At 42.6% G+C, this 12,467-nt stretch overlaps 1 protein-coding gene and 2 non-coding genes across 4 annotated transcripts; all 3 read left to right on the forward strand.

Annotated features, from left to right (window-relative positions):
- The first annotated feature begins 3,818 nt into the window (after window positions 1-3,818).
- On the forward strand, window positions 3,819-3,891 carry TRNAV-CAC. Its single transcript has one exon. It is a non-coding gene; the product is annotated as a tRNA-Val (tRNA).
- Window positions 3,892-4,428: 537 nt separating this feature from the next.
- On the forward strand, window positions 4,429-4,501 carry TRNAK-CUU. Its single transcript has one exon. It is a non-coding gene; the product is annotated as a tRNA-Lys (tRNA).
- A 777-nt stretch (window positions 4,502-5,278) lies between these two features.
- Window positions 5,279-10,391, forward strand: LOC125430180 (zinc finger protein 239-like). 2 transcript variants are annotated; one of them, XM_048492003.1, is made up of 2 exons: window positions 5,279-5,398; window positions 8,621-10,391. In XM_048492003.1, exons 1-2 carry the CDS (start codon window positions 5,383-5,385, stop codon window positions 9,730-9,732), a joined length of 1,128 nt encoding a protein of 375 aa, XP_048347960.1. In that variant the 5' UTR covers window positions 5,279-5,382; the 3' UTR covers window positions 9,733-10,391. The 2 variants fall into 2 exon arrangements, with proteins under 2 accessions (XP_048347960.1, XP_048347961.1); XM_048492004.1 differs by having other exon boundaries at window positions 5,281-5,325.
- Window positions 10,392-12,467: the final 2,076 nt, after the last annotated feature.

Consider the following 12,467-nt stretch of genomic DNA (forward strand, 5'->3'; position numbering starts at 1 on the left):
ATTAATTCAATATTTAATAAATAATACAAAGATAGCAATCATTAAATGCACCCAAATAGACCCAATTTAAATTCTACCTTTCTGTCTCGTAGAGATTAAAACAACAAATCAAACAATAATTTCTGTCTGGAGAAGTGACCCCTGACTGTCATCTCTGTCCTAGGCGCAGTCACAAAGAACAAGATCAGACAGCAAACTGGACTACCATTTCTTGATCAGGAAGCTATTTTATTTAGGCCTGGTAGTAGCAGACATGTATTTACATGGGTACCTGAGGGTTCAGGACCCAGTATAAAAACATACACAGCCTTTTATAATGGTTATTTTGGGAGCACAGTTTGCTTTTCATTTTATCATGCTTTACCCCATCTGTTTTCTACCTTATTTCGCAAGCAGTTTCGTAAATACAGAAGCCAATCAGCGTCAATACACTTATCCTGCTCATTATTTCTAGCATAGCAACTTATAAGGACCAATCAGCCATTAAGGGGCTGGGGTTTCTAAGAACAAAGAGCTTACAGGTTTTCTGAGTACTGCATGAAACAGAAAAACATGTTATTTTCAAAACTTGCATAGGAAGCTGTCAGCAGGAGGAAGTTGTGGTCAGTCTGCTTCCAGACACCTGTTCAGCTACTAAGCTAAGCGAAGAATCTTTATGTTCAACTTTCTGATCTCGGCATCTAATTAATGTTAACATGACAAACAAAAAGTCCTGCTGAAAAAAAAGTTTAGGTGTTACTGAATTTCTGATTTATTTTGCAAACATTTCTGCATCGTTTTTAGTCTTGAGATAAATGGCACTCCTAAAGTTCATTTGCTGAATGCTAAATATTAACTCTCCAATAGAAAAATCCTGAACAGAGTCAACAACGTAGTCCTAGACTCTACTTAAATCCTCAACATTATATAACAGTTTTTGGTGAGTTCTGATTCAGCTGTTTCATGCTGCAGTCTTCCTTTGAAGTCTTCTTTTGTTTGAGTCTCTGAAACTAATTCTGGGAAGGTTTAACCGTCTCTGAAACTAATTCTGGGAAAGTTTAACAGTACCGCCCTGCACTCTTTACCTAAAACACATCAGATCTTTAGAGGACTTGTTTGCCACAGAGGGAAAAAAATATGTGTTGGGCACGATAGTGCATTATAGGAGATAGATTCCTTGTATTGCAAATGTCAAATCTGAGCCGAACAAAAACTGATTTCAGGCAGGGCACAAAGTCAGCAGTTTTCATGCGTTACTCTGGAGTTAAAAATGATGGTTTGGGCAGGACATGATGACGGAGTTGTGGAAATGGACCAGAATGCCTACAAATTGTGTTTGATTAAGGAATATTAAGTTTGTATGAACCAAAGATTTCTAAGAATCACAAACTATAGGGGATAGCTACATGAATAAACAGAATCATAAAAGAGATCAGAGGTTAGAATAGAAATGAATGTGATTAGTTAAATAGAAAAAGTGTTTTTCTATATATGTTAAATGAACATAGAAATGATAATGAGAGATTCATATTTATTGGTATTTTACTATAATTCTATTGTATTAGAATCTAATGGTATAATTGTTAAAATCAATGTTTGTATAATCTGTTAAAGTAAAATCATTTCAAACTTAGAAAAGCAGGAAAACAGGTTATTCTTGGAAACCAGAAAAGGCAGAAGTTAGTTTTATTGCAGCCTTTTGCATATGGGCAGAGGGACGTGAGCAAACAGCATGCAGTGTTTGTGTAACAGAAGGAATCAGACACGTAGGATAGAGGTTGTCTTAATGTGACAAGGAGACAGAATCATCCAATGGGATTTTAAGGTTCATGCTTAAAGCACGTGAAAAGGGTATGGATTATGTACGTGGGTATGGGATGATTGTATGACGTATGTATTCTTTGTGTCTATAAAATTGGTCCTTTTTGTATGAAGTGGGTGTGCCTCTTACTTAAGGGGACACCCTGGTCAGATACTTATGCTGTCCGAAAACTTATCTTCTGTTTCAAACCTGTTTCTTGGGTATTTTCTAACTTAGTCTTAAAATAATTCAGCTGTGTAGGACCAGAGACGCGGTCCTGGCCCCACAGAGTATATTGTCAAGGTCAGTCTTTCCCTTACGAACGAACGTTATGACTTGGCTTGACCCTGTAAACGTTTCAGGCTCTTTGCAATGGCCATTTGTGAAGAGATATTCAAAACAGTCACATGGAGATTAAAAACCAATCTATTAACTACTATAAATTAAAGGCTGTAGAGAACATGATCAGCCCTTCAAATGGTCATCCTTGCAACCGTTTCCACCCTCCTGACTGAGAAAATCAGAGTTCATTAGTTCCAAGTTCAGAGTGAAAATATTTACTCCTCAAGCAATAACCAGACAGGCTTTTTGTTAAAACCTTTATTTAGAATTAATTGTAGTATTCTTGAACTGACTGAATATGCACTGATCACCAATATGCAGAACACAAGAGCATTATTATTCAGAAAAGCACATACATTTTCTATATAAACTGTATTTGAGAATAAAATGGAATTAAGCAGAATTTGGTAAAAGAAAATAGGCCAGCTTTCACTAAATTTCATGGTTGAGAGATTCGGGATTATAAATCATGGCCAGTTTATATGTGGTCCATATATTGCAGGACCTGATTTTTACCAGCTAAAACAAGATGGGAAAGGACAGAGTATAAATTCAATATTATTATTTTTTTAAGATGCTTTCCGTCTGTTCATGAGATTTTCCTGGACATAAGATCAATGGTTAGCTCCTTGCCACAGATAAAAGCAGACACTTTTATAGAAAGTAACAAATCTAGTTGATTCTGTATAGCTGCTTATATTTTTCAAGACTAAGCAAGGCACTGTGAAACAATGAGAAATATTTGCTTGCAATTCTTACTGGAATCAGTTAGCAATAGTGAGGTCTAAAATTAAATTTTCCAATGGCAGCAAACATATAACACATGTACATAAACTATGTAGCATATATGATTAACAACAAATTCCACCATACCATCATCATAGGTATATTGTCAGGAGAAGTATACAGTGGGCACAAAGGTATTTTATCTGGTCAGCTTACACAAAACAATTGTCATTGGAGGCCTGAGGTGTGAGAGCAACTTGAGTAAGTTATATAAATGACTACAGCTTTGGGCGGGACAACATGGCAGGGCATCTCATACAGAACAGTTTCCCTGGCACAGGAATGCATGATTTGGCCAAGCTGCTTTAATGGTGCAAATCGGCTAATTCCTAAATGCCAACCTGGCCTTGTGTATTGCAAGTCTGTGACATGCACAAAAATACATTTGGGGGCTAATGAATTTTGGACCATTAGGAAGTGGATAGTCTGCCAGTTACTGGAGTATATATGATCTGGAGTGTCTCAAAACTTATTTGGGGATTGTGTGTGTGTGTTTCTAAAATTCAGTTCCTTACACAGCTCGTCCCTACAGAGATTTACTGAATAGGGAATCAGGAACCCACTTCAGTCTCCTGATGGTTACAAGATTTCACAGCATTTCAGAGTGTTAGTAATAACGTGTTGGGCGTTTGGACACTATTCCACATATTCGCCAGTCCTTCCCTGTTAGTTAGTTGTTGGCAGTTTTCAAAAGTGACATAAATCCTATAACAAAGACTAGTTCCAGCTCTATGGCTTTGCAGGTTTCAGGCACTCCTGCTGACCTTTACTATTCTGAAGTGTTACTGGAGTCTAGTCTATTGAGACGGGCTGCGGTCACTAGTAAGAAATAAGACAGATTCAGCTTAAAACAATTAAGGATCACTTTTGAGAATGTTGTAGGCTATATTGAAAAAACAGCAGCCAGCTGGTTTCTGTAGTGTAGTGGTTATCACGTTCGCCTCACACGCGAAAGGTCCCCGGTTCGAAACCGGGCAGAAACAAGGGCAATTCTTTTCCCTCCACATTTTTTTGTTGTTGTTCCATTTTGATCTCTTTAAAATTCATCTCACTTTGATGTCTTCAGGTCAACATTACATGTAGATATTTATAAATTAGCCCTGATGTCTTCTCTCTCTCTTTCTTTCCCTCTAGATATAAATATAGATATATTTACGGTCAATGACCAAATACTAGATATAGATGACAAACAAGGTGGCTGCGCGTATCGTTACAATTAGCAGTGTTTCAATACTCTAAATATACAACCCTAACACCAACAACAGTCATACACCACCATCGTGAGTGTGCATTTATTGAGTATATGTAATGTAATATGTATTCGTTATTCTGTTATGTTACTTCCTGATGCCTTGGTAAATGTATAACATGTAGAGAAAACTTGTGGGGAGGAGCAGGAACATCCTGAGGTGATTTGATGGGCCATTTCAGGCCTTTCGAAAAGAAGATGCCTCTAAACATTCACTGACAAAATGGTAACTTTCTATTAACATTAATGCCAAGAACTGCCCGGAACAGCAGCCCGGCTAGCTCAGTCGGTAGAGCATGAGACTCTTAATCTCAGGGTCGTGGGTTCGAGCCCCACGTTGGGCGCAAGTGCTTATTTTTGGAAAACTTCTCACCGCCTGTCAGCTGCAACCTCTGCCTGCCTGTTTGCTCAAAACAAAGAATAAAAAGCGCCCAGCACAAACAGGAGTAAACTTCTGCTTGCTAAAACTGGCAACCAGAGAAACTTCGCTGTTCTTTAACGTGCTGCTGCACTCAAATTTTTTTCCAAAGCCAGACACTCACTTTGCGGTTGAACTTTTTTTAACTACTGGTTTAACTTTCTTTGTACCTAATTACAGTGGTATTTTTCTGACTTTTGTATGCGCCGTGTAATGCATTTTGCGTGCCAAACCTAGGACGAGAGAGTTGTCATCGTGTTTTTTTCTTTTGCATACTACCCTTCTCTTTTTTCCCCTCCCTCTCCTCCTCCTTGGGTGCAGCTGTCGGACGCCTGGCTTTTCACCAGACAGCAATTAGTACCAGCGTCCGAATCAGTGTCCAACACCAAGTGGGAACCCCCGGGGCATCTGGAGATCAGAAGAAAGCGTGTCGTTACTACGCAGAGTAAAACCGTTCCTATGCTCACATGCAGGGATTAAGGCAGACTCTGTAACTTTCAACAATGCTGGGGCTCCGCACTGCTTTTCCAAAACTACTGCTTTTCCAAAAGCACTTACCACCCACCCACCGCCCCCAAATCTTGCCAAGCATTCGTGTGGGAGTCCATTCCACCCCAAAACTACAATTCCCAGAATGCTTTGCCTTTAGCACCCCGTCGCCCCGTGTCATGAAGACTACATTTCCCAGAGTGCTTCACGGGGCAACACAAAAGGCCCCAGGAATTCGGTCGGCGCCTGCCACAGAAATGGGTGGGTGTGTTGCTCCTTTGCGCCTTAGTTGCTTTCCAGGTTGAAATTTGTTCAGCAATGGAAATGGACCCCGGTAAGTGTTTGAGAGAGGGCAGGAGCGGCTCAGGCACGAAAAGGGGGCACTTTGGGGGGTTGCCTCTCTCTGAGCACTCACCAAGAATGGCTCTTGGGGCATTTTGCTGGCTGCATTCAACTCGGGAGAGGAGCGCCTGCGTGGACTGGGAGAGGTGGGCAATTGCTGGTGGGATCCCGGTCTGTTTCGTCCAGTGCGTGAAAGCCTTTTGCAAGATCCTCGGACCTCTGAGCAAAAGCTAACATTTCACTGGTTATGTTTCTTTGTTTGCCTTCTTATTGAAGGCCCAGTTCCTAAGCAAATTTCTAATTTGGACGAAAGGTTGCAGTTTGCATCTGGCTCCCTCCCATGAAATGCGTGTTGTAAGGCTGTGAAGTAGCCCTGGTTTCCTCCTGGTGTTTGAAAGCATCCGGACGAGTGGTTTTGAAGAGGGATCTCATGCTTAGTAAGCGGTGTTGACTACATCCCTCTGACAGATGCAGGATAGATCAGGAGGCTCTTGGGCTTGTTTCTGCAGACAGAAGTGGGTGACGTTTTTGAGAGGTGGGGAAGAACTCACCACCAGCCCTTCTACATTGTCCCAGCAAGCGAGCGTGCAAATCCAGATGGCCAGTGGCTGCAGTCAGGCAGCCGTGGCTTAGCAGGTGGTCCGTTTTCAGCCCTGGTGCCTGTTGGAATAGGCTCTCTTCGGGGAAGAGTCTTCCCTTCAAGGTCTATGGATCTAGCACCAGAATGGACCATGACAGAAATTGGTGCTCTTTCCAAAAAATGGGGCCCAGGAAAAGAAGGGCTGCTGCACCCTGAGGGAAAATGATGTTTCCTCCCATCCAAAAGGCTTCCTTGAGTTACAGCTCAAATTATGAACACGCAGGCACATATCTGGAACATATTCTGTGTGTGTGTGTGTGTGTTTGATGGCTACACCCTCCCCCTATCCTCACCTTCCCACCTACCTCAAGCCACAGACCGTGAACCAGGTGAGTGGCAAGCATTGTGCCGGGAGCAGAAGGCGGGACCTGCTACAGCCCCAGTAAAGTCCATTGCAGGGGGAGATGCTTCCTCTTCCTCCCTTTGCTAGGGCCAATTACATCTCCCCCACAATGAACTTTGCTGCTGGTAGAAGAAGAAGAGTTTGGATTTATATACCCCCTTTCTCCTGCAGGAGACTCAAAGGGGCTTACAATCTCCTCACCCTTCCCCTCTCACAACAAACACCCTGTGAGTTAGGTGGGGCTGAGAGAGCTCCGAGAAGCTGTGACTAGCCCAAGGTCACCCAGCTGGCATGTGTGGGAGTGTACAGGCTAATCTGAATTCCCCAGATAAGCCTCCACAGCTCTGATGGCAGAGCAGGGAATCAAACCCGGTTCCTCCAGATTAGATACACAAGCTCTTAAGCTCCTACGCCACTGCTGCTCCTGGTATTTATATAGCTGTGTGTTGGCTGGAACCATGGCTTATTATTTACTCTAAAAACCCCAGGTAATGGCCTCTGGGAGGTTTTCTTTTGCTATAGTAAGATGTGAAGGTTTTATATAAAGTGGTTTGCAGCAGGAGGATGGGGGAAATCTGTGTCTGTAGTCGTAGCGTTGCATCTTCTGTACGTTTTAGTCTCTCCTTATCAACCACCATCCTACCCAGAAGGTGTGACTTGTGCTCCTTGGCTTATTGCTTCTACTGCAGCCTACCCCGCTGCTGAAAAAAAAACAAGCTGCTTTAACAACTGAATAGCAGTTTGGCTCTTTGGCTTTGGGAACGGCTGCTGTGAAACACATGCGACTCTGGTTCTGTGTTCTGTTCTTGTATGTGCAGTTCTTTGATGCATGGATGTGTTTCTTTCTTTTATACTGGCCAGAGTAAGATCATGGAATTTGCAACAAATATACACCCTCCTTGCTTTGTAGATGGGTATTTCCCCCAAACTGAGAAGAACTTGAACCAAGTACCGCACAGGTTTGCTTCATTTCCTCCGAGTTGTTACACACCCATTTCTTCCCCTATCCCTCCGTGGTGGTTGTCTTTCCTGAGCCACTGTCTGCTTCACAAGTGAGGTCTTTTGCTAAAGCACCGTAGGGTTCATTTGTATCCTGTGAAGGGGGTGCTGAGGACATTGTTTTATTTTTTTTGTATGCTATATTGAAAGTCCTCACGTGCCAAAATCTCTCACCCACACAGCTGTATCAGACTTGCAAATAAAGACTGGATGGGATGGCTAACGAAGGAATCTGATAACTACTTTGTAAAGCATATTGTCGAAGGCTTTCACGGCCAGATTCAACTGGTTCTGGTGGGCTTTCCAGACTGTGTGGCCGTGGTTACAATACACTCAACCACACCTTTGCATAGCAAGTTCCACCCAAACACTTAATGATTGGTTCCCCACTCTGGGACATACCACACTAAACGGTCCCTTCTCACTAGACACAGTGTGAAACAGATTTTTCTCTGTGATACACCTCTGAAGATGCCAGCCACAGATGCAGGTGAAACGTTAGGAACAAGATCCACCAGACCACGGCCACACAGCCCGGAAAACCCACCCAAACCACTTTGTAAAGCGTTTCCTCTGCCTGTAGTCCCCTGTAGGCTTGTAAAGAACCCAGCAAAAACCTGGTAGTCATTATCGTGGCAACATAATGAGTCAGAGATAGCTATTTATACTACCCTGAGCTCCTTGAAGGACATGCAAGTAAAAAATATGATAGATGAAGCGGTCCTTGACTCTAGTCCCCCTATGTGTGTCTTTTAAAAAAAATCTATCATATTATAGCTTGGACAATTTATATATATATATATATATGACAAGATATGAAAAGCTGGTATAGGATCTATCTTAACTATGAGATTTACCTCCCCATCCATTCAGAGCTGTCACACAGGTGGGAGAAGGAAAAAATTCTTGACCACTGAAATGGTTCTTCCGGGAATTATGGGATAGGGTTTGCAGTGAGGAGGGTAACTGCATGAGACTGAGCAGGAAATATTGTCGGATTCAGCCCTATGTATTAAAAAACTCTTAGTGCAAATTTAAAGCGTTTGTGGGGAAAATAGAGGGTATTGCCACAGTTATAATTTTTGAAGCAGCTCCCCCTTCTCAAATCCTGTTCATGGATAGAGGTGGCTTTTTTAAAGTCATCTCTCGACACCTGTTCCCACCTTCAATATTTCATATGGCCATTGGCCTTAATGTAACGAATACTGATGGAATACGTTTTATTCTGCCAGGGGAAGATTGGATCAAGAGTGAAAATGAAGAGGATGCTCCCCAGCAACTGGATCATGAGCCTGGGGATCCTGGCAAGCCATCTAAGACCTTATGGGAGGAAAGTGAAGACTTCCTGGATTCTGAGCAGCCTAACGGCCACAAGAGGGACTTGGAAACCCCCCAGGATACGTTCTCTGGAGAAATCTGTTTTGACTATGAAAATGGCCCTGGGAGTGTCTACTCAAATGACAGGCCATTTAAGTGTGATGTTTGTGAGAAAAGCTTCCGTCACAGTTCTAGCCTGCTTACCCATCGGAGACTCCATACAGGGGAAAAACCTTACAAATGCACCGATTGTGGGAAAAGCTTTAACACCAGTTCAGCTCTCATAGTACACCGCAGGACCCATACCGGGGAGAAATCTTATGTGTGCTCTGATTGTGGGCGGTGCTTCAGTGAAGGCTCCGTGCTCATCAAGCACTGGCGAATCCACACAGGGGAAAAGCCTTACAAGTGCACAATATGTGGGAGGGGCTTTCGCCAGAGCTCACAACTCCGTGCTCACGAGAGGACCCACACAGGCGAAAAACCCTACGAGTGCCAGGACTGCGGGAAATGTTTCAGCACAAGCTCGAACCTCTCAGCCCATCAGAGGACCCACACTGGAGAGAAACCCTACATATGCACAGAATGTGACCGGCGCTTTGGCCACAAGTCACATCTCATTTCACACCAGAAAACCCACACAGAAAAACTGCACGCTTGTCCCGATTGCCCAGCAAGCTTCCGCATGATCCACCAGCTACTGGTCCATCGCAAATCCCACCAGGAGGAGAGGCGCTACAAATGCCTGCTCTGTGGAAAGACCTTCAGTTACAGCTCGGCGCTCCTTGCCCATCAGAGGATGCACACAGGTGACAGGCCTTTCAAGTGTCTAGAGTGCGGGAGGAGTTTCATTCGGAATTCGGACTTGAACAAACACCAAAGAATCCACACAGGCGAGAAGCCGTATGAGTGTCCTGAGTGTGGGAAGAGATTTAATCAGAGCTCACACCTGGTTAGCCACCGAAGAGTCCACTTTAAAAATGCTGCAAAAAATTCAGGTTCAAACCCAGCCACTCCGGTGCAGTAAAGAGACAGAATCTTTCTGAAGATCACCTTCATCTCCTTTCTCGACTTACCGTTCTTTTTTATAAGTTATTTAGTAAACATAAACAGGAATGTGTGCATTACAAGCTTTTAAACAGGTCAAAATTCTGCACCAAAATAATTCAGATTGTTCATCAAGAAAGGATTATTTTGGCCTACATTCCCTATGCAAATTAAGTGTATTTGCATATTTTTATACAATTTGTTCTGCTTCTGTAGGTTACAATGAAGAACAAAGAGCTGTGTAAGTAAAGCTTCACTTCCAGTCGGTACACCTTACGCTGCCTTATTTTTGGTTTATTACGTTTTTTTGGTTGCTTTATATTTGAGAAATACAGCTAGTACATTGTAGCTTAAAAGTGAAAAGATGTTCCTGGTGAAGCAGGACAGAATGATTAATTATTTCAAGAGACACCAAAAAACAAAAGGGCTGGCTTAAATCATGCTGCTTATTTTCCATGGGTTTATTTGTATGAATTTCCAGCCATTCACTTCAAACCGGAGGGGCTTTCCAATCCCTATAATAAATCATGTTCCATTAAAGCATTTACCTGTATCTTAAGAAGGAGCTAGAGATGAAAAATGGATCGTAAAAAATCGGCTGTATTTTGTAAAAAAATAAATGAATATCTTTATCATCAAGAAATGAGTGATTAATTGGATTATATAATTTGCGTCCTTCCCTTGAAAGGTACTTATTAAAACATTGGTCAAGTAATGATTTCTACTAAAGGTATTCATGTGTACAGTGTTTCTTTTGGTAATCCTTTATCTAATACTTACTGACTCCTCAACAGAGCTGTGGAAAATACAGCACAACCAATCCCGCCTCGAAAGGGTACAATACAGTCTTGATAAAAGTTGCTGCAGCATTTTGCCACTGAGTCAAGAAGGATGAAATTTGCAGCCCAGGTGCTTAATTTGATTCTGAAACTTAGTCATTGTGGCTGGCAGTAGAACAGCTAGATTCAAGTTCAGGAACACCTTTAGAGACCAACGAAATTTTCGGAGTATAAGCTTTCAAGCAGGGTATTTGACCAAGGGAGATTTGCTTTATAATCCAAAAATCTTGGCCTCTAAAGATGCTGCTCGACTCAAATCTAGCTATTTTGAAACATGCAACTCTTCTATTTTTGGAGTGGTTGGGAGGAGAGATGTTCATGTGTGAATGTTGCCACTTCAGTTTTTCTAGATAGAACTTGAGTGTCAAAGCTGGTTTTTTGTTGTTTAGGATTCTCATGAGGGAAGCCTGTTGTATTTCTGTAAGACTTTTTTTTTTTTTGGCTTACAAGGGTCGGTTTTAAATAATTTAAGGATTACGTTATTTTTATTTTTAAAGCATCAAACGTTGCCTTCTGCCTACCTGCAATATAGATGTTCTTTCATTCTGCTGGAAACACTGATTATTCTCTGTGTGCTACAAAGCTATGCAGTGGTACATGCCATTAAACTCAGGGAATTGATCACCCCAAATTCATGCTATGAATGATAGTTGTATTTTAAAAAATGATTTGAGGTTGTCTCAAAACTTTTCTTGTTGAGGATCCCTTAGTATGGGGTTAGATCCCACCAGCATTTATGCTTGATCTCACTAAATTCCTGCCTCAGTGTGTCGTGTATATTCAGCTTGTATACAAAAAAAAAATCTTATGATCCTAGTCATAGCCTTTTAATGGTCAAAAGGAGACCTCTGTTACAAGCGGAAAAATTAGTGGACAGAAACCCAAGAACCATTTGAGTCAGATGTCCTGCTTATAAATCCTGTTGACTTGAGCAGTAAGCAAGCTTGGGATTGGAACATTGTCCCCCAATCCTGTTCCTGCTCATTCAGAAGTAAGCCCCACTGAATTTAAAGAGGCTTGCATCAAGCGCCTTTGGATGTCAAGCAGTATTGGAGCTGTTAAATTAGAAGCAGGGCAATGTGTGCATTCCATGTAACCCCCTGCAATTCTGTGCCAAGAAAAGGGATTGAAAATTGAGCACAGATTTCACCAGTAATATGTTTCAACTGAGTCTTACAGGGGTCTGTTCCTGCCCAATGTTACCTCCTTTGATGGACACCTGCTTTCCCAGGTCTCAGGCAGAGAAAGTCTTTCCCAGCCCTGCTACCTCAGGATCTTTTAACTGGAGAGTCCTGAGAATGAACCTGCTTACAAGAGCACCCACCAGCTATGGCCTTTTCCTGATCTTGCACAAACTGCACACACACAGCCCTGAGCGAATATAGGCATCTCCTTACATATTAGTTGCTGGAACAAAAGCAATCTACATTGCTTACCATATACCGGCGTATAAGACGACTGGGCGTATAAGACGACCCCTCCCCCCCACTTTTCCAGTTAAAATATAGAGTTTGAGATATACTCACCGTATAAGACTACATCAAATGCTTATGACATGCAGGTGCTGGACGTCTCTAGGAGAACTCCAAAGAATTGTGCCCCGAACAACTTGGGGAAATTTTCCCACTCAGAGGAAGAAGAGAAACTTGACCCCCCCTCCCCTTTCACATTCACCAAGTTTTCAGATGATCTCTCCCTCTGGAACCGGGGGGGGGGGGGCGCACTGACAGTTGCACTAGGATCATGGCAGGTGGTGGCGACGGGCTGCAGTTGCACAGGCAGGGAGGCAGGCAGGAGGCTGGCCAAGCTAGAGTAGGGCAAGTTTCGTGTTCAGGAGTGAGGAACTGAACTCATTGCGCGGGGTAGCAGCAGCAGC

This window comes from Sphaerodactylus townsendi, linkage group LG03, assembly GCF_021028975.2.
Source record: "Sphaerodactylus townsendi isolate TG3544 linkage group LG03, MPM_Stown_v2.3, whole genome shotgun sequence".
NCBI lineage: Eukaryota > Metazoa > Chordata > Lepidosauria > Squamata > Sphaerodactylidae > Sphaerodactylus > Sphaerodactylus townsendi.